Here is a 27,613-nt window from a genome sequence, read left to right on the forward strand (position 1 = left end):
ACACTCTGCATATGATATGTCCGGGAGAGGCGCACACTCCCGCTGAGGGTTGCATGGAATGCACAATGTTTACCTGTTCCCGTCAAGTTCGCCATGCTACTTGATGCTACTTCAGGTAAGTTTTTATCTGTCGAGTCCGCAACCGGCCATCCTCCGCGAACTGATTGGGACGGAATTGACCTGGTCCATGCCGACGGCTGCTGACTCATAACCTCCCCTGCCTTAGCGCCCTCCATCAGTGTATTATTCCTTGCTTGGCAGCTCTGCTGAAACCGGAAACCTGCAATCCCGACCGACTCATCTGCGTGGTACTGTAACAAGCAGAACAGATTACCATTTCTACCATACTTACCATACATCCGTCGTTATCAACCATGTGATTAGTAATTGGGCAAACTGGGCACTCGGGGCAACCGACTTGTAACTGCTCCGGAGGTAAACTATTGATAGATCGCTTCGGAATCATGACAGATCATGATCTGGGTGGGATAAAGTTTGGCACTCCAAAGGCTGTTGGACCAACCTACCTACGGAGTACCTATACCAGGCTCGTGCGCCGCCTCCTGATACTGTTGCCTACTTGGTCCTAGCATGGCGCTGGATCGGTTCGAGGTCGCTCTTTCGACTGATTATCGAAAGGATCGATAGATGGATCAATAGATGGATCGATAGATGAAACCGCGCCTAAGCCCATTAGCTAGCCGATGATCGAATGCCTTTTTGTTTTTGTTCTTGATCAGTCGAGCTCCTCGATGCTGATGCATACACCGATTGTTGATTCGACAATGTCGGATAGGTAGGTCCAAATCTGTACGCAGTTGAATAAATTGACGATGATCTGCTCCCAGTCTGGACATGATGCTCGATGAGCCAAAGCAACCCTAACAGAGCAGGCCTCTTATATATTTGCAGGATGGCGATCTACAGTGGGATCTTTAGCCATCGAGATTTACAGGGCTCTTGTGTTGGTTGCTGAGCTTAGAGCTAAACCACCTACGACTTCGGAAACCCAGGGTTGACCGCATGAGAACGAGACTTCGACTCCACGGATTCACTGGAGCTAGCCAGGGAGACTGGGAGACTGTCTTTGTTAGCAGCTTAGGTTGTGGTCAGCACCTTCCAAGTTTTGCTCCATGCGCTGAATAAGGTTCAGTATGGTTCTAAGGCAAATATACGTCGATCCGTGCATGCCAGCGCGGTACTCCCGTGCCTCGTGGCGTTGTGTGCGAGTAGTAAGAGGAACTAAGTTATGTTTGGATAGTGTGAAAGTCAAGCTCAAAACACGGATAGGACTACCTCAAGGTGGAAAAGAAAGGCGATATAGGGGGGCTTGGGCTGGAAAGTCATTGTCTTTGTTTGAATCATACGATGAAGAGCTGGTTCCGGTCGGTAGGTGACATCTCCTTGACTGAAGGCGCATGGTTAGAGACCCTCATGATACCGCAGTCTACTGCAGATCCATGGCATGGCAGAGGCCATGAAACCTTCACTGGGTCTCAAGAGAAGCTCGAGTCAGTCGGAGCCAGTTGGAGTACAGTACAATACTGGTAAGTGCTGGTAAAGCCGCGGATGTATGTATCAGTATATTCATGATACTTGCTGTATGGCATATTACATTACCTAGTACTATCTCCAATCGGCTCGAATCAAACTAAGAGCGGGCGAAGAATCAAGTGTGGATCCAGGCCTCATCCACCGGAGCCACTCGTATTATTGCTGTGCCGGTGCCCCTCTCAAGTCGTGACATGACCGAATCAACTACCTAACCTACCGTAGTCTAAGGAGTCTAGCTCTCCGCTCGCCATGTTATCTCCTCTCCACTGCTACCTACTAGGTAACTGACACTAATTGCAGAAGGGCTTACTTATGGCTAAGTCCCTTAGCACCACCGCTACCACCTTCACACTCCCTCAAAACACCCTCACACTTCTTCTTCTCCTCCCTCTCTCTCTTTTTCTGTTGAGTTTCTCACCTCCCCTGGGACGAACGGAGTTGAGTATCTTACTACTCATCATTTGTTGTATTACAAGTCTTACAGGCGCCGCGTCAGGGCCATTCAGGATCCAAGAAAACCCACACCCACCGACTGAACTGACCTTGCTAGCAAAAGCACTGCGACCCACTCCGATCGGGGTTGCTTGAATATCTCAACGAATTGCGCGACACCTCCGTTACCTCGTCCTGTCCACCAATTACTCTTTCTATAGACCGATCTGCTGCTTCCGACAAGGATATTTCTCCTCCTTCATCCTCTGTGCTCCTTTCTGTTCCTTCTCTACAATTCCCTCCGTCTCTCCCAGCAGCTGTGATATGGGAGTAATGCACATCTTCCTCCTACGCTAACTCCGATTTTGATTACCTTCGACTTTTCCCTCATTCAGCTGGAATACACCCTCTCCTTCGTTTTCAGATTCAACAGGGGTATAGCGAGATAAACATATCGTCGAGCCTATCTCGCAGTCGAGTTTCTCAAACACTCTTCCTGCTGCCGACTTCGCTGCGCTTATCAAAGCCCCAAAGTCGCACGGAGCTGTAGCCGTCGAATCTCCCGTTCTTGCCAATCCAACTCGCTCCTCCTCAAAACTTGCTTGCCTTCGAATCCGCCTGAATACTGTCGAGACACTATCCACAACGGACTCTCTGCGCGCGGAGATTATCGTCGTATATAGACCGCCACACAAGACCGATACTTGAATAACTGGGAAGTGTTGAGCCAGCAGCCGCGGATAGTTCGGCAAAAATAGAATATCTCAGTGTACGTACAAATTTCCCGATGCCTCTCGCTGCTGCTGCAGGAATAAACTCAGTGGAGGCGTGCCTAATCTTACGCTGCGGATATAGCAACTCTACCCCTCCGCTTGTCAGACATTTTCTTTGTCCCCGAGTGTAAGTGACTTCATCTTATTCCGAATCTCGAATGGCGGCACTGCTTCCCCCTCCTAGAGCCAGATCTGCACCTGATACATGTTTCGAGTGTAACCCACTTGACTGGTCATTCCTCGCAGCCTGAGCGCATCCCTGATTCAATTTCAGACCTGACAGTCTTTGCGCGCATCTTTGGATGAATTTTCGGAGTCATTTATTAACGCAACGGTAACAGACATCCCTCTTCACATTTGTCAGGAATCAAATATACTATCGCAAAATGGGTTGTATGAGTTCGAAGCCCGTAGATGCGGGAGATAAGGAAGCCCTCCAACGGAATGTGAGGATAGAGAAGGCGCTCAAAAATGACAAGAAAGTGATGGACAGAACGATCAAAATTCTTCTCCTTGGTAAGGATGCGCTTTGGCATACGCCGATGCTTGATTTGTTCTTCGCACTGACCAAATCTGTCCAGGTGCGGGAGAGTCCGGCAAGTCAACAATCATCAAACAGATGCGCATCATCCACTCGGGAGGATTTCCTGAAGACGAACGAATTCAGACTCGGGCGGTAATCTACTCGAACCTGATCATCGCCTTCAAAGTTCTATTGGAAATTATGCGTACAGAGAGCATTGAATATCAACTTGAAACAACTAAGGTGAGTTTTAGCCCCCAAAACGATGAAAATAATTATCCAGGTCTACTGCTTGGATCTGATAATCCAGAAACTAATTATTAAACTCATGGGCTTAGTCGCTGGGTGAATTTGTTGACAATTTGGAGCCGGATGTGGGCTCCGATGAAGCATTCTCGGATTTGAAAGTTCGTGATGCTTTGAGAGATATTTGGGACGATTCAGGCGTTCAGAAGGCAGTGGCTCGAGGACATGAGTTTGCGCTTCATGATAACCTACACTAGTAAGTGACGAATGACGACTTAGCCTAAGCGACTCACTAATCTTCTTTCCAGCTTTTTCGAATCTCTTGACCGGATTTTTACTCCCGGTTGGCTCCCCGACAATCAGGACATGCTACAAGCTCGGTTGCGAACAACAGGAATAACGGAAACTCTCTTCGAACTCGGTCAGATGAATTTCCGGATGATGGATGTTGGCGGACAACGATCCGAGCGCAAGAAATGGATTCACTGCTTCGAGGGTGTGCAATGCCTCTTGTTCATGGTTGCCTTATCAGGATACGATCAATGTCTTGTTGAGGATCAGAATGCCGTAAGTCATGGTCACATTTTGTATGATCTAGTGTCATCTAACCATTTTGTGCGCACAGAACCAAATGCATGAGGCAATGATGCTATTCGAATCACTTGTGAATGGCGAGTGGTTCAAGCGCAAACCCATCATTCTCTTCTTGAACAAGATTGATCTCTTCAAGGGGAAACTTCAAGTTTCGCCTGTCTCTAATCATTTCCCCGACTACAACGGTTCGAACACCGACTTCGATGCTGCAGCAAGATACTTCGCCGACCGCTTCCGAGGCATCAATCGGATTCCAGACCGCGAGATTTACATTCACTATACAAACGCCACCGATACCACTTTATTGAAAGCTACCATGGATTCCGTGCAAGACATGATAATCCAGAAGAATCTCCACACCTTAATACTCTAAGGTATTACCGGGCATGACTAATATCTAATGAAACATTCTTGCGGCCGTGGGATCCCCATCTCCCACTAAATATTATTGATATTCCCTTAGCAGCATTACTTCCTTGTGCTATCCGCAACTGCTCGACGCTATTCTCTTCCCTTGTCGTTCTCAGGATCGTCCTTGGCTCGCTTGGATGACTTTCTTATCTCCACGCTCTTCTATACTGACAAAAGCACGCATCTCATCTTCGATTCAGCGGCGTGAATCTCCTTTCTAATGCAGATTGATACCATATACCACATAGTTGTGTCTGTGTCTGCGTCCTTAGCAACACCTTACGATTTCGTTTGGCCTTTATTTCCAATGTTTGGCCTCTCATTGGGTCTATCGTTTCCATCTCTTTCTTCAATGTATCTACTTCATTCTCTTATTCAGTGTTACATAAAGGACAACATTTGTTTGTTGAGTTGACGTCAATCATGCACGTCTTCCGAAATTTAGATCACTCGAAAACCTACAGTTGTAGTACGTCCTATCTTGGAACGATCCAAGTTTGCGTAGCAATTATTGTAACATGCGCATTGCCAATGGACCCATTGCGAAAGTATAAATGGCACTTTTCTACTTTTAAATCCCAAACTGCTAAGGTTTCCTTTGTGTGGTGGTGCGAACAACGCAGCTCACCTGAGCCCCTTTGGTGGGAAGCAACAATTTACATGGTTACCACCGCCAGAAATACGGAGATCACAGAGGCTGGGCATTGTAGCCATTTAGTTCAGTTTAATTGTGTCAGGTCGAATGTGGCAGAATCTGTTCCCTACCTCGAGATCATACAAGCATTGATATCACATGACCTGCCTCAACATCCCGCAAAACTCTGCTGAGCTAAGCAGAGATCCGCATGATCGGCTCATCAACTTCAACTTCGGTTTCGCCTCTTTCGCATCCGCCAAGTTCGTTTACCCAGCTTCTGGGACTTTACGACAATTTGAAACCCAGAAAAATGCTTTCGTCCTCGCTGCGCCGGGCGGCCTGGGCCCCCATTGCCCCTATCTCAGGCGTCACTCGCGCCTCAAGTCAAACTCTCACCACCTCCGCGAACAACCTCACCGGCTCAACGCAGCCTGTGCGTCAACGGCGCTACTCCTCCTCCTCGTCCTCGAATTCTAGCGATGGCGCAAGGAAGCTGGAGTTGGAAGTGAATTCAGGGAAGTCGACCCGTCGGAGTCGTAAGGACAATGTCCGCACGGGCTCCAACAAGCAGCAGCAGACGGCATTTTCCCGACTTCCCAGCGTTCCCTCGACCCAGCACCTCCTCCCGCATGGTAAGCCAGCCAGCCAGCTTGAACAGATTTTCCCCTTTCCAGAAGACAAAATGCCACATGGGGGAAAAGAAACGTGACAAGCTCCAGAAGCCGAACTCCAGCTGCTAACACATTTTTTCTTCTCCTCCATGCAGATGTCCAGGTCGCTTCCTTCTTCTCCATCCACCGTCCCATCTCCGTCTCCACCAGCGTGCCCCCGACTTCCACCTCCGAAGCCTTCGACGCCATTTTCACCGAGCGCAAGCCCGCCGTCGACGATGTGATCTCCACGCTCTCGTCCGCCGTCCACTCCATGGAAGGCGAGGACGACCACAACCACTACCAGGCCGTGCTGCAGGAATTGACCGACCGCAATTTCCTCCAGCAGGGCCAGCAGGGCCAGCAACCCTCTCAGACCATGAACCTGACCCTCTCCATCGAGGAACTCACCAAGCGCCTGCGGCCCTTCCACCCTCCTCCACCCCCGGTTCCCATGAACGAGATTTCCGCCAACAACACCACCAACGAGCAGCAGCTCCTCCCCCCGACGACGACGACGACGACGGGTAACCACCACCACAACACGACGGAAACCTACTCCGCCGTCCTGACCATCCACGAGTCCACCCTCCCCGATGGCCGCAAGACCTACCAGGCCCACGCCGGCCCCTTCATGCCCACCAAGGACATGGGCGACCCGCAGGCGCCGCCGGAGATCGTCGAGGCCTACATCGATGTCGTGGACCCCTCCGCCCACCCGGAGCTCAGCTACATCGACCAGCAGGATCAGCAGATCAACGGCCCCATGCAGGCCATCAGCACAAAGAGACGCCGTCGGTTGAAGATGAAGAAGCACAAGTTCAAGAAATTGTTGCGGAAGACGAGAACCTTGAGGCGGAAGTTGGAGAAGTCTTAAAGAGGCTTTTTTTCCCTTCTCCAAACCCAAGATATGTGCTTTCTTTTTGCTCTTCATTGTGTCTCGTTGCTTTGATGAATCCGGTTTCCCCTTTTCCGGTTTTATTTTCCCTCCTCCCAACAACTTTTCGAAAGCAACTTTGACCTCTGGTTTCTCTGAATATCTTCCGTTTTTCTTGCTTAACTTGCATGCATCTATCTTATCTCTATCTCCCTCTCCATCAACCGACCTACTAGTCAACCAATTCAACCGACACTTATAGACAATACTATGTGACATATTATCATTATTCTCAGTTCTCAGCTGGTTAGGTTCGTGTAATCATCCTACGTGCGTATGTGCATACCCACTCTTTCCGGACTTTTATCTATACTCGCAAGCCGATGCGCATGCACCATACCTGGAAATATTTGCCAGGACCTTGTTTCCCCCCTTCTCCCAGCTCAGATCAGTTTCAGTGTCAGGATCAATTGATTCAACAAATACCAACATGACACCCATAGTACAGGAAGCAAACAGTAAGCATGTAAGCAATGCAAAAAATAAAACACAAGAAAAGAAAACCTTTAGCCATGCAATAGTAAATTCAAATATCTACCAACCAGTCAAAGATCGCCCCCTTCGCCACTTCCTCCCACTAATAGTAGTCTACACTGGCATATAATCTCCTCCTCCTGCTCCAAGAATGCGAAGAAATGGAAAAGGAGGGAGATTAATATACCTATTCAATAGCCGTCCCTTTTCTCAACTCAGAGACCCGCAAGCGGATCAAACTTGTCTCTCCACAACTTGTCGGTAACGTAAATCTTAGGGAATGTTTCCGACAACCAAGAGACACACACACACACACACACACACACACACACACACACACACACGCATCACGTTAAAAAGATCATGTTTTCTTGAGAATGGATTTCTGGACCAAATCCGCGCTTCACGGTATAAACGATTCGTAACATGGGGAACACTAGGCTTCAACGACGGGGTAACCGCTCACGCGGGTTCTTGTTCACATCTCGTCGTTGCCATCGCCGGTGCGCGCACGAGTCTCACAGAGAACGTGCCGGCGGGCGAGCATTAGGATCGTTCGCTTAGCAGACGGCATCAATTCTCGAGCGGGAGTTCATGAGAAGGGCGACGATAAGACCGTACAGACCTGATAAGAGGATCGGTGGTTAGTGGTGCCGGAGTAGACATATTATAGATTTGGTGGACTTACCCAAAACTTCAGCGAAAATGAGAATCAGAATCATTCCAACGTAGAGACGGGGCTGTTGAGCAGTTCCACGGACACCAGCGTCACCCACAATACCGATGGCAAAACTTAAGATAAACAGTCAGCTTCTCGGCTCGAGATCGTAGTAAAGCTCAAAGAACATACCCAGCAGCTAGACCGGCCAGACCGACAGCGAGACCAGCTCCCAGCTGAATGAATCCGGTGTACAGCGGCACCTTCTGGTTCAGATCGTTGGCGATAAGGACGGACACGACCAGACCGTAGATACCGATAATACCCGCCATGACAATGGGGACGATGTCTGTTATCACAGCCGTTAGTGGCTCAGTTCCAAGTATAGACTGCAGAAGCATGGTTCCTCCTCCACAGCTGCAGCGAATGCTGAAAAGGGCTTCCAACGTACTCTTGACGATCAGATCGGGTCTGAGGACGGCCATGCCGCAGACACCGACACCGGCCTTGGCAGTTCCATAGGCAGCTCCGAAGCAGGTGAAGACGATGGCTGAGGTGCAACCCAGCGCACCGAAGAAGGGCTAATGGGCGGCAGTTAGCTATTTGTACGAGGGGGTCTTGGTTTCGTGCAAGGTGACGTTGCTCCATTCGTGGAGGACCCGACGGTCCCCCGTCGAGCTTCAGCACCTTATCAATGAGGGGTGCGAGTCAACTCACAGCATAGACGGGGCTATAACCATACAGATTAGCACAGTCCGCAACAAAGCACTGATGGGTAGGATTGATAGCTTATCGCACAAGCTATGCGTTGGGATGTTGGGAAAAGGAGTCAACCAGGGTGATTACGTACCAAAGTTCGGTGGCCATTTTGATGGTCTAAACGGCTGTTTGGAGTTTGACAGATGCGAAGAAGCTATAGGAACAGCCGAGAAAGGTGAAAGTATGGTAGAAGAAGGCCGCGTCGACAGCGATGAGATGAGGCGAAGGCGTGGGAGAGCTGAGACGGAGATGGAGGCTTGGAAGGCGAACACGCTGGTTGCTTCGGAGAGGTTCACCGACCACCTGCGCTATCACGTGATCTACGGCTTGGCGCCTTCCCGCATTGCCCCAACCACTGACATCAGCACTGGATCGACCTATCCGCGTTCTCTACGAAGTACTATGCTGCATTCATTAACTATTCCCCAATTCATCAATACAATATTTAACATGACTAGCAACCATTCTATATGATCCGATCATCAGTTCAGCTCTAATGCCACCCGACATCCTGGAATGTCGAACTTCGAGCTCGATTCGTGCACTTCCCCAGTTGACTCTTTCCCAGCCATGGGTTGCACGTAGGTTATAGCTTTCTCCGACAGCCCACCAAAGTAGCCAGGCACTACCCGAAGGTCTTTCTGCTCAGCAGATTCCCTTTGCAAAGGAACAGCCTCGGCGTCCGAGACAACGCCGAAATGAAAGGCATTGCCTCCCGTCCGAGACGCCGACCAATCTGAACGACTAGGTTCAACGGAAACGAAGAATTGGACGTAGTCGCCAGGCCCTGCAGCCTGCGAGAGAGTGGAAAGATCCTCGCCAAAGCCGCGCATCTCAAATGGCGGCGGCGGAGGCGGCGGAGGCGGCGGTGAATTCGTCGAGACTTCCGCATCGCCCGCAGTAAAGAGTCCCTCGAGCCCCAGTAGCCTGTCTTTCTGGGTTGATTCCATGAATGTTGTTTCAGGGTCTAATGATAGGAGGCCCTGTTTCTTGCCCCATCCTCCTCCGCCACTCATCACTCGGTGGAGTTTACCGCCCTTCCGGATCGCCTCGATAAGGCTTTCTTGAGAAGCCTCCTTGCCTGCCGTGTAGCCCTCCTCGGACGTCTCAATTAAAGCCCAGACGGAGACCCTTTGGTCAGTGATGTTGTGTTCGGCAATGTAGCGAGGAAGATCTCTCTCCAGCTCCAAGGAAGCTGGCATGGGATCTTGGGAGCGTTTATCTGTATGTTTGGACAATTGACGGAGAATGTTTCCCATACTGGAAATGACCCTCCTTCGTTGCCCGACGGGGTACAATGGAAGCTCGAAAGAGTCGCTAACGTTTGCTGCTGGTGAAGTGACAATGCAGTTCGACAAGTCCAGCGTACTGTCGAGTGTATATCTCTTTGCAGCAGTATTGTAGATCCAACGGGCTCCAAAGAGAGTATTCTCCTTTCCATTGATGAAAATCGTATTTGCAAGTCGCAGGCCTACTTCATGGATGGACTTCTTGAATCCTCCATTCGATGCATGAGTATCGCTTGTCGGAATTGAGAATACTAGTCCTGAATCTGTGGCCTCCATGCTTCGTGCCCGGCGAGGTGTAGCGAGCTGACCTTGTATATTGTCCCGGTTTACTAACAGCATCGATATCCCGTCGGCTTCCTGGGCGCAGCGGTTTTCCCTATTCTGTGACACCTGTGGTCGATTATCTGGAAGCTTATCGACAATTGCAAAGATTGAATGCACAGTATCGGTGGTCCCTGAATAGAACTGATTCATCCATTGTTCAGGGAATGTGTGAGACGACAAGTCGATCCATGATGCGAAAGCGGAGGTTACGAGAAAGATAGGAACAACATCGAGTCGTGGTAGAGATTCGAGGGTAGGAGGCGCACTCGAGAGGACATCGTTTGGAGACTATTGAGAGGTTAATTTATGTCCAGATGAAGACAGGAAATAGAAACGCACAATCGCGCCCGGACTCTGCGTGAGCCAAGTATAGGCTATGGGGCGGGCACTGGAAGCCGTGTTTGCGACCGACCTTCGAACAATGGAAGGGACACGTCGATATGAATGGCGACGACAAGCCAGCCGTGCTGGCAATGAGCGCGGGGCGGACCCGAAAATTAGTGACATAGGAGTAGCATGGATATCTCAATCGAAATTAAGATTCTCGACCAGCTACAACTTGAGGAGCATTGCAAATTGAATGTCATCCTGGCCCGGAAATGCGGAGGGAGCGGCGGATTTTTGGAAGCTCACCGCCTAGGGACTCGGTCTAGATTACAGGGTACTGATTCTGCCTCACGACGGGGCGGCACTCGTCTTTTGGCCAGGCCTGCTTGCTTCATTGCACCTTTTAGCTCGAATGCAACGACAGAATACTGCTTTTGTGGACCGTCTTAGGCTGTCCTATACTTACATTAGTGGAAGATTAGTGACAATCTTGTCATGGCCCGCGCCACACACTGTCACGCACATACCAGCAGTCCTGTCGACAGTCAAGCAGCTCAAGAAACCTGCCATCCTCGGTAGGATTATGATGGCATAACGCGAGGCCGGTGTCTATTGCACCTGTCGATCAGAACTTTTATGCATGGCAATCCCCAAAACCGTGGGTGGTTGATTGTGTAGATCGATCATGGGGCACTTAACAAGGGTGTTGGAGACGCAGAAAGCTTGTTTCGTTCGGTTTGCATAACGCATAACCCCGGGGAGGCTATGACATCATTCATCATTGATGATTATGGAAGGATTCTTCATCATGTCTAGACACACGGATGACTAAATGGCAGATATGGTGTAGATTGATACGGAGGTGGGCGTTCTTCTCTGCGACACTCGGGCCCTGCGGCTTGATGCGACTGATGTCTCTGGATATGCAAGATGACCAGGGAGAGGGAATGCGTGGCTGCGGCCAGGTTCGAAGCAGATGTGGAAGTGTGCTACCTACGGATTGTTATAGCTTGCAACCTATCATCGAGAACATCTCGTGCAGTCGCCCGGCCATATGCACTAATGCATGGATAGCACAAGGCGATGACTTTTCTGAGACTCCGGAACTCAACGATAACCGGCCCCCGTTGTTCTCAGGTACAGGCAAAGTTTGTGGTTGCATGGTGGTGATAGTATCAATCTGGCTAATCATAAAGCTATCCCATCTGCCCTACAGGAAGCATGCGATCAGAACGTAGCCAGCACGTTCTCAACTACCGATCCCAAAGTGACTAGTTATGGACTTGTGAACGAATATGAGTTTCATATTTTGGACGGTATCAGAAGCATAAGATACGTGGGAATGACGTTTCAAGATGTTCAAAGGAATGTGGCCTGGATGACGCGTGTTGGAAGATAAGATGCATGTGAAATGATTTCACTTCTGTTCCTCCCAGAATAGATCTACACAAATACTCGATGGATACAATTGGTGCATGGATTAGAAGAAGACAAACATAGCCACAGCAAAGCCACACTGCTATGTACGAGTACATGTAAAGCAATGATAACGGGTGGACCATTGACCGACAGCTCATGCGAGTGTAAATGTTTTGCTATATTCTCCAGTCATGATTCGTGTGCAGGGTGGTTCGTAGGGCTGTCGGGCCCACTAGGTACTTGGTTTGCTGACCGCGGTCTCAAGCGAGGGTTTGGAAGTACTCTTAAGCGGTAACTACGTTCTATTATCAAATCTCCAGCATGAGGAAGAGTGATTCTACAGATGACCTCACCTCCGAATTAGCCTATAAGGTATTGCGCAGGATTGGAATAGCTTGTTGTACTGTACAGATATGTGTTTCGCTTAGTTGCGCCGAGCTTGAGTTCCTCAGCCGACCGCCGATGGCGAAAAGAAAGTCGGATATGCCAAGCGTTTTCCAGGCAACAAAATTAGAGATCTAAACAAAGAAAAAAAGTTTGCGGGAAAAAGGAACAGAAGGGTTGATCTGTAGGGGACACAAATTGTGAGGACCCGCGGTTCAGTATGGGGTAGGTTCACAATTAGCAATCAGCGAATTAGTTAGCCAGGCGTTAGCAGGCTGAGGAGAAAACCCCTTACTGAGCGAGGATCTTGCGACTACCGGGTGACATTCATGATGGTAACCTAATCCACCCTCCAACAGTGTACTCAATGCACTTCAACGTCGATACGACGCAAAAGTCTACCACCATCGATCCTTGGATGGACTGACGCTGCAAATGCTCACCTGAAGCGTTAAGGCCAATCAGTAACGGGTGTTCGCATCAGCCACAGCAGGCTGAGCAAGTATGACGTAGCATGCATCCCACGAAGCCGTCATACCGAGAAGATCATCTCATCGGCATGACATGAACGAAGATTTGGATCTTGGCGGAGTACACTGGCTATGGCTAGAGGCTATGTACTGTAACTACTGTGTACGGAGTCGCCAATTTGTCTAGTAGCTAGGAATAGGCATTAGACCCAATAGTTAGTCTAGTTGTAGGTACCGTGACGCCCTACGCCCTGCTCCCGAAGTGGTCGGTGCAGAGCCAGCGGGCAGTTGCTTTGCCCACCCAGAATTTAAAAGACTCCTGTGGTCCCGCTGCCTTCCTTCTCCCTTCTCTTCTTGCTCTTCTTCTCTTCTCAACTTCTCTCAAATCTTTCTTCACCTCTTGAGACTCTTCATTCGCATCAAGCCTCCAGAAATCAACGTTTTACCGTCATCGATAACTGTTCCAAGACAGTCACTCCACCCTCCCATTCACCATGCCTTTCACTGCTTCGTAAGTCACTTCCACCCGCAATGACCCTTATCAGTGACCAGGTAGCTTGCCAGCGGTGTGGACTTTTTATGATGCAGTTCAGCCCAGGCAGCTTCTATAGTACTTTACTCGACAAACAAAGAAACACCGCTAACACAGGTCATTTTTCTGGACAGTGACGTCTGCAAGATCATCTTTGCGATCATCCTGCCTCCTCTGGGAGTTTTCCTCGAGCGCGGATGCGGTGCTGATCTGCTGATCAACATCTGTTTGACAATCCTGGGTTGGCTCCCTGGAGTTATCCACGCGTTGTACGTTGCCTTTCCCACCACTAGTTGAGTTGCAGAGAACGCCATTGCTAACTAGCGCTGCAGTTACATCATCTTCAAATACTAGACCGCCTGCTTGTTCACCGCCCCATTACCCGATTCAATCGACCAACATTCTTCGTCCCACGATTGTATCCCCCATCAATTGGCAGTCAACATTCCAAAGTGAACGGGGGAGTGTTGTCCGTGATGTTGTCAGCTTCTAATTGTTCCGCGGACTTCCGACCGGCTCTAGCCTAATTTGACCCCGCCAATTAACCTACCGTCTGCTCCTGCGCTTTACTGGATCCTCGAGCTACGCGGATGGAGCTGCCATATCAAAACACTATGGCGATGGGGTCGGGTCTCTCCCGTCTTCTTTCTCCCTATGTCTTTGATGTCCGTTTCCTCTGTCGCAGTTCTGTTGTTTTCTTTTTCTTTTCTTTTTTTCCCTCTTTTTTTCCCTTTTCGATGATACCAGCTCATTGTGATACTGGGCTTTGCTTGTACTGTTGGCAATGATCAGCTTCTAATGATTAATGGCAATAATTCAAATTACTTTTGAAAATCCATCGTTCCCGCATATGTGTATCTGGGTGCACTTTAAGGTAGCTGATTGGAAGATAGAGCGGGCTTCTTATTCCCAGACTACACTTAGGCGGCGATTGATGGACAGTGGTGAACAGAGACAAAAAATGGAGAGACACAGACTCTAAATGAATCAATATATTCAGGCACAAATCAGCGTTTAAAGGTAAAGACAAAAGACAGTTGTTCAACTAATGCTTCATCATAAGACCGGTTCAGGGAGCAGTACATAGACCCTGAATATTCAAGTCAGCTGACCTGACATCATCCTTCAGTTCACTCTGCAGCATCGGCGCTAACACGGCGCGTATCGCATCAACATCACTCTCTCTGCCAGCCCCGCATCCATCCAAAAGCGCTAATCATGCTGAAGAAATCCCATCGGTTGACTACGTGTAGTGCATCTATGACAGATTCACCATGTTTCACACAAGCGCCTACAGGGGGCGCAGTCTAATCGTTACCGTCTCACATTTTGGCCATGTTGCTTTGCAGCCACTTGGCGCCATGATGAGATTCTGTGTCTCCTTTGACGCCCACATTGACAAGGCGATGGCAAAATGTGGAACGCGCGGGTCTCTAATCTCTGAAATGGGACGGTTACCTCCTTAACGCTGCCGACTTCTCCAGAATTCAGTTTACCATGTTCTTTCACTCGAGCCGGTGCTAGAAATCTGTTTGTTTGTTCGAGCACTGCATGCCTCTTTTGCCAGTGCCTTTGTCTCAATCTTTCAGTAGAATGGTATCACGTTTCCACTAATGGTTGTGGAGGCAGATGAACCTCTGCAGTGTCCAGATTGATGTAAGAAAGCTTGCTTTCTAACGGCATCATGGAAACATGAAATCGACATGCTAACCTAAATTCTAGGTTGACACAAAATGTTATTGTCTCTTTCTCAATGGCTACTCATCGCAGCACTATCAGTTCTTCCGTGTCTCGCTTCTATATCGCAATCTTCTTATCCTACCGCGACAGCGTCGTCTTTTTCCAGTCTAATACCCAAATGTGCTCGAGAGTGTGTTGACGAGTTCGTAATCTCCGACTATCCGGATGATGCGTGTGGAAAAACATGGAATCTCGACTGTTTATGTCGGACGAATACAACCAGTGGCTATACCTTGGGCGAGGCTGCGTTCCGATGCAGTCTGTCGCTGTGTCCCATCAAGACCATCTTCTCCTCCGACCTCTACGACATTTGCGACTCAGTGTCCGGAGCATTACCGCGGACCCATGCCACAATAACAGCTACAATCACGTCGACCCAGAGTAAAACTGCGATAGTCACCACTTCCTCTGAGCCTCACAGTGTCGTCTCTACGGTATCATCTACCTCACTGCCTTCTCAAACTCAAGCTAGAACCCAGCATACTACTACTGTCCTTGTCGCCTCATTCGACAGTCCGACCACTATATCTAATATCATTCATTCGACGAGTGGCACCTGGACTACCTCCAGCAGCACGACCAGTAGTAGCAACAGTACTTCGACCGCTGCAGCCGCCGCCGCTATAACCACCACTCACAGTAAGCTTAGCGCTGGTGCGGTGATCGGCATATCTGTCGCTTCTGGAATGGCGGGACTCTTCCTCATCGGAGTTCTGGTGTTGTTCTGGTACAGGAAGAACGAACATCGGGATGCAGAGGCTCGAGATAGAAACTTCTTCGAGATTGGCGGAGTCATGGCGGAACCTCCAGATTTCGCTTTCCCGCCTCGGCGGCCAACGGGACCCAGGCCTATGCCCGGCGGCGTGGACAGAGACTCGGAAACGTCACGCTTAATAACTCCTTTCGAACCAAGGCTTCATATTCCAACTTTTGTTGCGAATACACCACGACATAAGTATGACGGGGATTCCACGAGATTACATAGTCCCCACAACATCGGTTTCGCCATATCTTCTAATTCTGATGCGGGAGCATCATTAGCGCATTCTACTCCACGGACTCTCTCAAGCTTGCTCCCGGAAAAGCCAACATACGGGCTGTATCCGGAGCCACTAAGATGGAGTCGGCAGAAACGGCCCGGCAGTGTGGGAACACTGTTCGAGGAGGATGTCACCAAGCCACGCAGCTTCCTTGCCAGTCCTCGGTTGAACCAAGGACCATCTACTTGGTCACGCAAACCGCAACCCGACCGGCCTCATAAAAGACCTCCAATGGCCGGCCTACCCGCCCATCCACGCGCCATGTTGCATGGTTTCCGAGAAGGCCAAGAAGGGAAGCTTGCTCTTAGAGGACCAAATCGGTATCAAGGACCGGGATATGGAAGACCTGCGGAGACAGCCTCTCCCTCGAACAATGTCGTTGGGGGTTCGGCCCATCCTTCCCCGAGGCTGAGTCACGAAGATTATACCGATGCATACTGGACAGATCGTGATGCTGGTCACACAAGGCCTGCTAGGACGTCACCTTATCTCGATGACAGCCCTGGGGGAGGCCGGCGTTTGATCTACGACACAGACTCAATTCCTTATCACACAACTGGCGAAGAACCCCAACCCTCCCGACGCGAATCACGCCATTCAGGAAGTCTGTGGCCCCTCACTCCGGTGCGAGAAATCAGGACCCCGAACCTCGAGATGCCCAACTGGCAATACGAGACTCCGACCGGCAGCCGGATCACTGTCGGCCTCCCACGCATGCCGAACTCGAGGTCCATCAGCCCTGCGCAAGAAATCGTTTCCCGGCCCCGGATTGTGCGACAGGATGATATTCGGAGGGTGCAGATTCGCCGGGTCACGCCCGAGCCCGATGAGGAGCCGACAGCAGGAACCTATGCGCCCCGTAGTCCCTGGCTTGAGGAGGACGGTTATGGTTCGCGATACGGAGCCCAAGCACGCAGGACGTCCTTCGACTCCATTTCGTCCGCCGACAGTCTGAGGAGGCCGCCTGTTCCGAGGAAGCCGGTGCCAATGGAGCAGCGCAACCTGACACCTTCGAGGCAGGGCTCGGATCTCATCCTCCGGGTAGATTGAGCGGGCTTACTGCTCGCTTAGCTCGCTCTGGGTAGTGAGTGGGCCAGTCTTTTCTTCTTTAGGGACATCGCTCTTTATGGTTTCTCCCTGGAAAAGATGTCCTTTTTTTGGTGTATTATAAACAATTCGATCTATGCATATATATATATATATATATATATCGGGATATTGTCGGAACTGCGGAGATGTTTTCAAAGGGTGCTGTCATTGTGTCTAAAGTGTTTGTTAGGCGGGTAGGCGGATGCGTTCAATAAGATGCAATTTGAGAGCTTGTATCCAGTTTCATTTAACCGTGTAGAGTTCTTTGGGTCTACAAATCAGAGTACAGAGGACTATGACTCCTATACAGAATCGTCTTCAATGATATACGCCTCTTCAGATAGAATATAAGATGAGAACTACTCTGCACCTCATTATAGTCTCCAGCGTTTTCCAATTGCAAAATAAGCTTGATAAATGGTTGTGTGCGTATACCTAAGGTAGATGGCATTCCTCGCTGTAGATCTTTGTCCTGACTCTACGACCGCATGAGTTTGTCGGGGGTTTTCTTGCCGTTCGGCAAGGTTCAGATTTCACAAAGGCCCGGCCTCACTTGGGTGAGCTATCGTTCTTTTTACTCTATCCCAGTTTGATGATGCTTTTCGAGTGGAGAGCTGAGAATCTCTCTGAGGAAGCGGATGCTTGGGGAATACGTGCCAGGTTGATAAAGACAGGCGGGGTCAGTCTGGAGGGTCTATATAAGGGTTGACGGAAGCAGTCTCGTGCGCGCTTTATCTTCCCCTCGCAACCCTAGAAACAGGCTACTGAGTTATCTTTGAAGACCTGGCAAAAATGAAGACTGAATCACCACCACCACCACCCCCAACTCCACCCCCCGCCGCCGCCGACCCGGTGGCCCCAGAGGAGATAGAGATGATGGATTGTGATCCGGCGATGTGGTCTGGGCCAGTTCCGGAGCCACCGGAGCTGGCCATCATCAATCTCCTCAATGAGGCCGGGGTGCCCTGTGTGCTTGTTGGAGAGCTGGCGCTTCGAGCCTACGGCTTGAATCTTTATCCGAAGAGCATAGATCTGGTCGTCGCGGACGAGAACGCTCGGCATGTCGAGGAGCTCCTCGAGGGCCGGGGGCTTGCATTGTGTTATGATCGCCGGTGCTCGCTCTGGGACGAGGGCGACAAATACTTCCTCTCGGAACTACACTGCCACCTCACAGCTCCCAACAACATCAATGAGAGCATTAGGGGGTGGAAAAACGGCCTCTTACACATCTGGGCGAAATCTTTGCTCCTGGAGAAGTTGCCGAATGGCATCCCCCTCCCGAACGACATCGCCGCCCACGACCAGAACTTCATGCTGACCTCCGACCCCCGCCTCCCCGAGCTGGCCCTCGACCTGTTGGGCGGGATACCCACTCGGTGGATCGGCCGTTGGGCGGCGGGAGTCGTGATCCTGACGCCCAAGGCCTTCCTGGAGCAGATGTTCTGGCACGTGCTCCGGGACTTCCGTCCTTACGACGCCAAGTTCAAAAGTCCCTGGGAGGTGCACATGTGCAGGTTCGTCCTCTGGATTACGAGCCAGCCCCCAGATTCCTATATGCTCTGTCCGAGTGTCGCAACCCTCAGCTGGACAGCGGCGCGGCAGTTTCTTGAGCTGCTGAGCAGCCCTTACGTCGGCCACCAAGACGCCTGGAACTTTTTCTTCATGCTGCAGGGCGTGTGGCACAGAGAAGGGCTGCTGACAAAAAACCCGCGACAAGGCAGGCAAGTACTCCAGGCTGTCGAGGATTATGCCCTGGAGGACTGAGCTGCGGCGAAGATCGGTACTGTTGGTGTCGCCTTTTGACTGGATTGGAGGGTGTAGATTGGCCTAGTCCGCTTCCTCTGTTAGAATAAGAATGATTCAATAAAAAGAAGTAACAGTACGAATGAGGTTTTGCGTCCGTCATGTGTAAGATTTGCCAACCTTGTAATACTCAGTCCCAATAGCCTGCTGTGTTATGTCTTTATTGAACAGTGTAGGGTTTGACTGACTCATTGAAAGTCATCCCTGTAGCATATAACTACATAGTAAGTCTGAATTGACGCGACTACATACATTACCTATACAGTGAATAGGCTAGTGGCTTGGTGGAAAGACCACTAATGCAAGCCCCTCTTTTCTATCTCTGGCCGGCAGGGGGGAAGGCCGATGGGGGCTGCAGTGCCCGAGTCTCCGAGATGTGACCTGACCCACAACATCCCCGCGGAGAGGATATGAGACACGCTGAGTCTGGGAACCGAGGGAAAGAAAGTGACTGCAGTGATATCAGAGTATTATTCTTCTTGAGAAGTTCTAACCAAGGAACCAGAGCCATGTGAAAATCAATCGGGAGGGTAGACTCGGGAGGTCGGAAGTACCGGAGGGAGGAGACGAAGAAGAAGACACAGAGAAGCCTCTCGGCTTCGATGACGTCAAGCCCGGCGATCAGTCTGAGGCAGTGAGGCAGCAACGATCCAATCGGCAAAGAGAAGAACTTTCGCATCCTAGGCAGAAGGTTTCACAATTTCACAGTACTCAACTATGCACAGGACTAGACTTGATTGAGTACTGGTTCAGGGGAACCTAAAGACATGTGTAACGTCACCGCTGCTATAATAGTCATTGGGTCAGTTAATGGACCTATTAACGTTACTGTTTTCATGGCATGTTTGTACCACTCCACTTTTATTATTGATTGCGGGTAAAAACGCCATGTACGTACTTTGGCCTGTGTCTAGAACAATAATGTACTGTACGGAGTACTGTAGTTACACATGCAGATCGATGTACATAGTCATAGTAGTAGTAAGGTAGTTTGTACACACACCCATGGTATTGAGCCTTACCACAAGTCACCTTCACCGCTTTGTGGCTACTCCTGCTCTATGGATTGTTTGTTTGGTTTCCATTGATGTCAAGGACTCAACAACCTCTTCTCAACCTCCTCCCCCCCCCACTTTTCACTGCTCTCCTCGTCCTCCCCTTGGCTCTTCCCTCATTTTCAACCGCGTTCGCTTGTTCTACTCTTAATATCGAGTGCACTATGATATCAGTTCCGACGCGCGTTGGATCGTCAACTTCAGTGATGACAGACCCCACACGATCTTCCTTCGACCCAAACCGGTCTGCAGCGGGAGGAAAAGTCCAGATGGAATGAATAATCGAATTTGCGCCGAAGAGCGAGTTTGCATCACTCCCCCCTCTCTACGGGACTGATGCATGTATGTCCCTTGTTCGTTATCGTTGACTTTCCCACATGTTTTGGCGCCCTGACCATTGCTCTGGAACGAATCAGATTCTCAGGTTGTTCCATTCACATCATCATCAGGCATGAGATGGGGCGGAGTGGAAGTCTGATACAACCCGCACCATAGACGGACCCTCTTGCTTAGGCCTTCAGCATCCAGCCTTCAACCACCGGAAATGACATACTTTGGTTGCGGTGGGGTTTACATCCAGCTGCAATGACCACAACACACAAGGAATTCCGACTCACCACTAGGATCGAGCGGTTTTCTCTCGATGACGGTACCACGGGCTGGGCTGTACTGTCTGTCCCGATTTTTCGCTACGTGCCTCAAAACTAACTACGTCGAGCGCATATCCCAGATATCCTCTACCCACTTACATATACAATCTTTCCTATATTAATGGCCTCGGGTCCAATGCACTCCCCTTTTCATTCTCAACTCTCTTCCTTCCATATCCACCGAATCAATCTTTCTCATTGCATCCTTGTGCTGGAACCGCTACGGCCCTCCCGTTGTGATCTTCTGCGTCCACGCCAAACTTGTGTGGGCTACTCTGACAAACCACTCAAAATTCAAATAGACTGTGTACGGAAACAGGTTCTCTTGTGAAATATTTTCTGGCGCCTCCTCAGGATCCAGTGATCGTCTTCTTTACACATACTCAAATCGTTCCGAAAGCTTCGCAGACCTGCGACCAGTTTTCCCCAGGGGCAGTCCTCTCAGTGATTGATCGATCTGTCTGGCCAGCTCAGGGCAGCTAACCATCGACCATTTCTGGTTCTCATCCGCGGGCCCACAACGTGCTCCACCTACCCACATATCATCGTCACCCCGAGACTATCCTGTTCCACTATCCACAATGACTACTACCGACGGTTTCGGTACCCAGAGGGTATGTCGGCTGTCCAGCCTGGATGCTTCTCGGGCCGACCTCTACGGCGGCCCTAATGTAGTCCTCCCTCCCAAGCATTTGATGGCTTCTAGCGATTTCCATGATACAACTACCACAATGGAATTGGACAAGCATCAGTCAGATGTCGAGACATCGTCGGACGATGGCTCTGTGCGCGTTGCGTCCCCAGTCCCTGAGCGACACCTCACCACTGCTGACCACTTCGCTCTGGGCTTCGATATTGACGGCGTCCTCATTCGAGGAGGAGAGGCAATCCCAGAAGCGGCCGCCGCTCTCAAGTACATCAATGGCGACAACCCATACGGGGTCAAAGTGTATGTTTCCCCTGCCGCACCTGTTCGCAAGATTGACCGAGCTGACTTTTCATCTTCCAGTCCTTACATATTCGTGACGAACGGCGGCGGCAAAACAGAAGAGGAAAGATGTCTGGATCTCAGTCGTCAGCTAGAGTTGGATGTCTCCCCCGGCCAATTCATCTGTGGCCACACCCCCATGCGAGAGATGGCCGAAAGATATAACACCGTACTGGTCGTTGGTGGTGAGGGTGAAAAATGCCGTCATGTAGCCAAAGGCTATGGCTTCAAGGATGTGGTCACTCCCGGAGATATCATCAAGACACGACACGACACCACGCCATTCCGCAAGCTTACCGACGAAGAATACAGAAACTCTCGGGTCATTGACTTTGACAAGACGAGAATCGAAGCAATCTTCGTGTTTGCTGACAGCCGAGACTGGGCCGGCGATCAGCAAATCATCTTAGATCTGCTCCTGTCTCAAGATGGACGTCTTGGAACTCGATCCGAGAAGTTTGATGAGGGCCCGCCTGTCTTCTTCTCCCACAATGACGTGGTATGGTCTACTTCTCACGAGCACACTCGCCTCGGCATGGGAGCATTGCGGGCTTCTCTCGAAGCATTGTACAAAGTTGTTACTGGCAAGGAGCTCTCAACAATCTCTTTCGGCAAACCGCAGATGGGTACATACCAGTTTGCTACGCGACTCCTGCGGCAATGGCGAAAAGAGAGCCATGGCATCAACAAGCCACCGGGCACAGTGTACTTTATTGGGGATACCCCTGAGTCTGATGTCCGGGGAACAAATGAGTTTGACAAGACCACGGACACCAATTGGTTTTCGATTCTTGTCAAGACCGGCGTCTACCAGGATGGAACCGTGCCCCGCTACCAACCCAAGCATACTTGTGCCAACGTGTTTGAAGCGGTCAAATTCGCGATCGACCGTGAGATGGCCAAAGGCGGCCAAACGCCACTGACTTCCGGGGCTGATCTTGATTCCGGCATTGACTCGGATTCAGCAGCCGCACGTCATTAAATGGAACGCTTACGCTACCAACACTACCCATTGATGCTGCGGAAAGTACCGACAGGTACAGTTTGCCCTGGTCTTCTGTGGTTTACTTAGACCTTGATTGGTCAGGGCATTGCAGCATCCTATTTACTCAAGCATGTCTTCCTGGGGCATGAACTCCAGGATTCACTTGAGGCATGAGTTAACGATAGATTTCCTTTGGATGCCACGGGTATGGAGTATGGATACATTGGCTTGTCATGAGTTTGGCGTTTTCTTCTTTCTTTTGCTTTCTTCATTGGGAATTCAACATGTCACTATAGATAATCTGAAATATTATTGAATCCTGAACTTAATCTGGTTACATCTTCGCGATGGTTCCCTAACTGAGCTTACTCGCCCGTCCCTTGTGTGTACTCCAAACCATATAGTAGTCCATGGCTATAGTAGTAGTCTAAGACATGGGTAAGATTGCCGCGGATACTAGACAGTACACAAAAAGAGGGGCTCGCCGGCGCGGGCGGGGACCCCTTGTTACAGGCCCGCGCACATGCACGTCACGTCCTTCCGACCGAGTTAACGGTCAGGATATGATTTCCCGGACTCGCTCCATCAGGTGCATTGTCTCCGCAAGTGGCACTGGTCGGGGTCGAGCCTGGAGGTGGAGACCTGGAGACCTGATGGACGGACAGGCTTGGCCTGGATTTAGCGTATGCAGAATGAGCGCATCGAAACATGCGGGATTTACATTCAGACCATGTGTACTTTTATGGGGAAATCGTGGGGTACATACATATGCATTCATGTGAGCTGTGTTCAATTGAGCTATAGCTGTGCTGATTTGATGCTGTAGGCTTGACTTGTTGCCTGTTCGTGGGTTATATCATGATCTTAAGGGGTGCCTGCGTGCGGGATTGGAATTGGCCGAGGCCTGAGGCTGTTTATTCTCCCGGTTTACCATTGAGCCGTCATGTTCCTTTCCCCTCCTCCTCATCTTCTCCTTTTCAACGTGCAACTACAAGGTACTACTGACCCCAGCTAGAGCGCTACAACCAAGCTACGGTGTACTAAGAGACCGCATCGAAGCTGACTAGTCTCCAATAGATGTCACGCAATACCCCTCTCGATCACTTGCAGGAGCGTCTGGTCTGCACAGCATCACTTCTGGGGTCTTGTCCCCGCATCTACAGTACAGTACCACTTTGGCACTCGCCATACCTACTCATCAATCCAGCGAAAACCCCTGCAACAGTTGTCCGCCAGGTGAGAACCAACCCGCTTCACTAATTCCTAGAGTGAAAAAGACCCAATCGCACCGCAATACCATATCAACTAACGCATTGGCATACGGCCATCTGACCTGACAGCTAGCGCCTCTCCAATAGAGAGTCCAATCGTATAACCTTCCAACTTGGGGTCGACAGTCACTCTAACCTTGAATACCATATGAGGCGTGCCCCTCGGCTATACCGGAAAGGCCCAAGCGTCGTGCAACCAAGCCCCCGGTCATCCTCGCCACACTTAAATCTTACCACTTGCCTTAGCGTTGGAGGGGGATGGCGGGGATCGGGCTGTCATTGACTTTCACTTTACCTTTCCATTGAGCCGGTCCTGGTCGATCACGAAGGTCAGTGTTCCACATTTTTTCGTCCTTGGCCGCTTAACAGGACTTGGCGAGGATGTGCCATGTTCACTCATCTTCGGTGTCCGAGGTTATCCGGCTGGGACGAGAAGGGCTGCCCCAGGTCTTCCTGACCCTGAATTCGGAGTTCCATCTGGTAACGCTTGAAGGGAATCTATTCCACGCTAGGTCTTCAATGCGGACGTGAAGTATTGTCTCGCAGTTCGAGTCAGGCAAAGGAACTGGAAAGGCAAACAAGCCGGAGGCACAGCTCACTGTACACGGCTGCAATGTCTACTGTTCTTCACTCGTCAATAACTGATCATACTACAGCGATTGAGCATTATCAGTCGGATTCACGTCATGCTGCTCAGGGAACATCATGAATTGTCAGCTGAAAAGACTATGTTACAGATCTATCTAGAGTTACAGGGAAGCTAAGCGACATTCGGCTACCAATCCGGCTCTTCCACATCTGAGTCAATGCCACGCCACATAGACAAGCCCCCTCGCTGGATGCCACACATTAACAGGACGGTGTGCATCACGGCGTTGTGCATGGTTGAACAGCCTACAAAGCCACGGTGAGAGCCCCATTCCAAGGCAGCAGAGCACCACTCGTCCAAGGTTTCGTCAGTTGCTTCGGGCACGATATGATAGTCGCTGACGGCAGAGTAACTATCGTGCAGTGCTACATCACGGACCATGAGTTGTCCCGGGTACAGCTCCAGGAAACGGTCATTCCGCTCAACATCCAACAACCTGTAGACGCCACGAGAGAAACTGCATCTCAGATTCCCCAGCTCATTCTCCTCCAGATCCCAGAGCGCTTGGGCTTCGAGGCTCACCTGAAAGTTACAGAAGCCACTTGTGCAGCCCGACAACCGCCAAGGTAGGCCCCATCGATGAGAGAGAAACGCCTGCACTATCTGCTCGTGTGCCGCGCCGTGTATCTCGGGCGCCAAGATCAATGGCCAGCGCGCATTCAGGGTCTCTTGCCGATAGTTGATATGATCCATTAGGATCTTGTTCGACTCGGTGAGGAGCTCCAGGGTGTTCAAGACCACCCCGCGCAGCTGCGGGTTGGGTACTCGCGGGGCCTGCTCATCCCCATTGTCCATGAGATCGTATGCCCTATGCCATACCAGCCGCTCGAATCCCGCGACAGTGCAAGTCCACTCCACGTCGACCTGGCTTCTCACGGCAGCTGCTCCCAGGCTTCTTCGTTCTCGTCGGGCGTATAGACGAAGATGATCAACGGTTTGGCCTCCGGCTCACGCGACGGCACGTGGTCCTCGAATTCATATTCGCTTATATCGTCAAATCCGTCGTCGCTTTCGCCAAGGTCTTCTGTGCCCGTGGTGAAAGAATCAAAAGGCGTGGCTCGCAATAGCGGGTAATTCGGCCGCCACGCCGCGTTCTGGTCGACCCCAGGGAGCTTGCTCAGCCACTCGGCGGTTCTCGCCATTTCGTCCCCGTTGTTCATAGTCTGAGGCTCCGGGGTCGTGGTAGCTCCAGCAGCGGCACGGTCTATGGATACACCCATGGTGACTGTTGCTGCTGCTGTTGTTGTTGTTGTTGTTGTGGGATCCTAGAATTCCCGTTCTGATGCCTCGGGAGAAGATGTTATGGTGTAGGTGTAGCGTAGACGCGGTCTTTCTAAACGCTTTCTCAAAAAATAAGAATGAGCCAATGCTGAACGCACGGTCTTTTGGCTTGCGGTTCGAAAGATGGTGCTATCTGAGGCAAAGAAACAAGTATATCGATAGATGTCGTTGAAGTCTTTCGAGCTGCATAAATCGCATGCTCAGGTCTTCTTCTGGTGGTGCATCTCCCAGCGGGGGCTTTCCATTAACAATATCTGTTTCTCAAAGGCTCGTTGATGTATCGAATAGGATATGCTGTCTTTATCATAGAACTTGCCTCCCATTATTACAGTAACACGCAACAGCAAAGGGTTGCATCCTGAGGAAGGCGCGGTGGGTTCCTGCGGAGACGCCGGTCTGAAGGGGACAGAGGCTGTAATAACACGATCAGCGTGCTACATATACTGGCAGGCTCTCTGACAATACCATTGTCAAAATTTACTAGAACCTATTTGATAAGCTAATATAACAGTGAAGGCTGTACATTACTCCTGTTATACAAACAAGTATAATGACTCATGAGTTGAACACACGGATGAACACAGAGCATTGAGCTGGTTCGATTACTCCACCAATCCCAAAAGTCAAAGACTGAATGGGATTTAGGCCTTGCCCACCTCCTTGAATGGTTCACGTTCTACTATCAAATAGAGACCGCAACAACCTCAACTTATTAGTGCTGATATCGGCACTGGAATACAAGCATTCCAACACAGCGTATCAGCAACAAAGCGCAGCAGGTATACCTGAGTAGCACACTGACTGATACTAAGTGTCAAGTATTCACCAACCACCGAATAAAGATTCTCCGTTCCTGTCGAAATGAGTGGTAAAGTCATCATCGTGGGTAATGCTCAGCCGACTGAAAAAAAAAAGATGATGCAAAAAGCTAAGGTCGTGCCCGGGTTCGAACCGGGGTTATTGGAATTTTCTGTCGATCTGACGTCAAAATCCAAAGTGATAACCACTACACTACACAACCTGTAGATGTCATACTGAGCTGACTCTAATCTAATGATTGCATTGCAAAGCTAACGGGTAGGTTGGAACTTGATTCACTAGTTGGGTTTGTTTGGTGTTGATTCGCGAATGGGTTGATTTATGGTGTTTGGGGCATAGCATATTTGTTCCAAGGGAGGGGGCTTATGTCTTGTTCAGGAACAGTGGAAGGGTGTGCGTTGTGTAGGTGATGTTTAGGAGGAAATTCAGATCGAGCTTCGAGTATAGTGTTGCATTGTAGGTGTGATTCTATCTATCTAGTTCCCTACATACACCAAGTGACCAACTAACGCCTTCTTCGAAAAAAGGAAAAAAAAAAANAAAAAAAAAGAACATACCCTGCATGCTGTCTTTGTGCATCAAAAATAAGAATAGCTATGTCTTTCTACGGTTGCGCTTGACTCTTGTCCCAAATATACGACCTCTAGCAAAAAGTAGATGATGGGCAGGGTCTTATATCTCAAACTCCTGGTCTAACCAATGCTTCACGACCACCTGGCCTTCGTCAAATCCCCTCTTCTTGACTCGAATGATGATAGCGGCGTGGCTATGCCGATGGTTATGGATCCAGACCGGGAACTTCCGGAAGCCCACCGAGTTCAGCGAATCGATGATGGAGAACTGCGCCGGA

At 50.2% G+C, this 27,613-nt stretch overlaps 9 protein-coding genes and 1 non-coding gene across 10 annotated transcripts; 7 read left to right on the forward strand and 3 right to left on the reverse strand.

Annotated features, from left to right (window-relative positions):
- Positions 1 to 3,145: 3,145 nt before the first annotated feature.
- Positions 3,146 to 4,495, forward strand: ASPACDRAFT_38628 (guanine nucleotide-binding protein subunit alpha; the record flags this gene model as incomplete). Its single annotated transcript, XM_020200476.1, has 5 exons — positions 3,146 to 3,275; positions 3,341 to 3,525; positions 3,621 to 3,784; positions 3,837 to 4,095; positions 4,154 to 4,495. 5 exons carry the CDS (start codon positions 3,146 to 3,148, stop codon positions 4,493 to 4,495), a joined length of 1,080 nt encoding a protein of 359 aa, XP_020061398.1.
- Positions 4,496 to 5,458: 963 nt separating this feature from the next.
- Positions 5,459 to 6,944, forward strand: ASPACDRAFT_74590 (mitochondrial 37S ribosomal protein mS38). The gene is made up of 2 exons (XM_020204250.1): positions 5,459 to 5,802; positions 5,937 to 6,944. The coding sequence occupies exons 1-2, from the start codon at positions 5,481 to 5,483 to the stop codon at positions 6,695 to 6,697; spliced, it is 1,083 nt and encodes a 360-aa protein (XP_020061399.1). The 5' UTR covers positions 5,459 to 5,480; the 3' UTR covers positions 6,698 to 6,944.
- A 589-nt stretch (positions 6,945 to 7,533) lies between these two features.
- On the reverse strand, positions 7,534 to 8,878 carry ASPACDRAFT_74591 (H(+)-transporting V0 sector ATPase subunit c). Its single transcript, XM_020204251.1, has 6 exons — positions 8,740 to 8,878; positions 8,607 to 8,619; positions 8,341 to 8,470; positions 8,082 to 8,238; positions 7,920 to 8,023; positions 7,534 to 7,856 (listed from the first exon to the last, which is right to left on the reverse strand). Exons 1-6 carry the CDS (start codon positions 8,754 to 8,756, stop codon positions 7,792 to 7,794), a joined length of 486 nt encoding a protein of 161 aa, XP_020061400.1. The 5' UTR covers positions 8,757 to 8,878; the 3' UTR covers positions 7,534 to 7,791.
- A 252-nt stretch (positions 8,879 to 9,130) lies between these two features.
- Positions 9,131 to 10,768, reverse strand: ASPACDRAFT_20046 (uncharacterized protein; the record flags this gene model as incomplete). The annotated part of the gene is made up of 2 exons (XM_020198920.1): positions 9,131 to 10,549; positions 10,601 to 10,768. 2 exons carry the CDS (start codon positions 10,766 to 10,768, stop codon positions 9,131 to 9,133), a joined length of 1,587 nt encoding a protein of 528 aa, XP_020061401.1.
- Positions 10,769 to 13,355: 2,587 nt separating this feature from the next.
- Positions 13,356 to 13,747, forward strand: ASPACDRAFT_38632 (YqaE/Pmp3 family membrane protein; the record flags this gene model as incomplete). The annotated part of the gene is made up of 3 exons (XM_020200477.1): positions 13,356 to 13,372; positions 13,528 to 13,662; positions 13,726 to 13,747. 3 exons carry the CDS (start codon positions 13,356 to 13,358, stop codon positions 13,745 to 13,747), a joined length of 174 nt encoding a protein of 57 aa, XP_020061402.1.
- A 1,379-nt stretch (positions 13,748 to 15,126) lies between these two features.
- ASPACDRAFT_20828 (uncharacterized protein) lies at positions 15,127 to 17,223 on the forward strand (the record flags this gene model as incomplete). Its single annotated transcript, XM_020198977.1, has 1 exon — positions 15,127 to 17,223. One exon carries the CDS (start codon positions 15,127 to 15,129, stop codon positions 17,221 to 17,223), a length of 2,097 nt encoding a protein of 698 aa, XP_020061403.1.
- A 685-nt stretch (positions 17,224 to 17,908) lies between these two features.
- ASPACDRAFT_74595 (uncharacterized protein) lies at positions 17,909 to 19,066 on the forward strand. Its single transcript, XM_020204252.1, has one exon. The coding sequence runs from the start codon at positions 18,055 to 18,057 to the stop codon at positions 19,024 to 19,026; it is 972 nt and encodes a 323-aa protein (XP_020061404.1). The 5' UTR covers positions 17,909 to 18,054; the 3' UTR covers positions 19,027 to 19,066.
- A 2,002-nt stretch (positions 19,067 to 21,068) lies between these two features.
- On the forward strand, positions 21,069 to 23,065 carry ASPACDRAFT_74596 (phosphatidyl synthase). The gene is made up of 2 exons (XM_020204253.1): positions 21,069 to 21,719; positions 21,780 to 23,065. Exons 1-2 carry the CDS (start codon positions 21,352 to 21,354, stop codon positions 22,738 to 22,740), a joined length of 1,329 nt encoding a protein of 442 aa, XP_020061405.1. The 5' UTR covers positions 21,069 to 21,351; the 3' UTR covers positions 22,741 to 23,065.
- A 649-nt stretch (positions 23,066 to 23,714) lies between these two features.
- Positions 23,715 to 24,285, forward strand: ASPACDRAFT_110220 (uncharacterized protein). The gene is made up of 3 exons (XM_020195459.1): positions 23,715 to 23,738; positions 23,821 to 23,979; positions 24,084 to 24,285. Exons 2-3 carry the CDS (start codon positions 23,821 to 23,823, stop codon positions 24,099 to 24,101), a joined length of 177 nt encoding a protein of 58 aa, XP_020061406.1. The 5' UTR covers positions 23,715 to 23,738; the 3' UTR covers positions 24,102 to 24,285.
- Positions 24,286 to 26,875: 2,590 nt separating this feature from the next.
- Positions 26,876 to 26,965, reverse strand: ASPACDRAFT_t25. Its single transcript has one exon. It is a non-coding gene; the product is annotated as a tRNA-Gln (tRNA).
- Between the last annotated feature and the right edge of the window lie 648 nt (positions 26,966 to 27,613).

Source organism: Aspergillus aculeatus (assembly GCF_001890905.1).
Source record: "Aspergillus aculeatus ATCC 16872 unplaced genomic scaffold ASPACscaffold_1, whole genome shotgun sequence".
Classification (NCBI taxonomy): domain Eukaryota; kingdom Fungi; phylum Ascomycota; class Eurotiomycetes; order Eurotiales; family Aspergillaceae; genus Aspergillus; species Aspergillus aculeatus.

Coding starts and splice junctions, on each gene's coding strand:
- ASPACDRAFT_74590 (XM_020204250.1), top strand. CDS start 5,481: ATGCTTTCGTCCTCGCTGCGCCGGGCGGCCTGGGCCCCCATTGCCCCT. Junction 5,803..5,936: donor CCAGCACCTCCTCCCGCATG/GTAAGCCAGCCA, acceptor TCCTCCATGCAG/ATGTCCAGGTCGCTTCCTTC.
- ASPACDRAFT_74591 (XM_020204251.1), bottom strand. Junction 8,239..8,340: donor ACCCGATCTGATCGTCAAGA/GTACGTTGGAAG, acceptor CTGTGATAACAG/ACATCGTCCCCATTGTCATG. Junction 7,857..7,919: donor CATTTTCGCTGAAGTTTTGG/GTAAGTCCACCA, acceptor TCCTCTTATCAG/GTCTGTACGGTCTTATCGTC.
- ASPACDRAFT_74595 (XM_020204252.1), top strand. CDS start 18,055: ATGAAGACTGAATCACCACCACCACCACCCCCAACTCCACCCCCCGCC.
- ASPACDRAFT_74596 (XM_020204253.1), top strand. CDS start 21,352: ATGACTACTACCGACGGTTTCGGTACCCAGAGGGTATGTCGGCTGTCC. Junction 21,720..21,779: donor AACCCATACGGGGTCAAAGT/GTATGTTTCCCC, acceptor TTCATCTTCCAG/TCCTTACATATTCGTGACGA.
- ASPACDRAFT_110220 (XM_020195459.1), top strand. CDS start 23,821: ATGTCACGCAATACCCCTCTCGATCACTTGCAGGAGCGTCTGGTCTGC.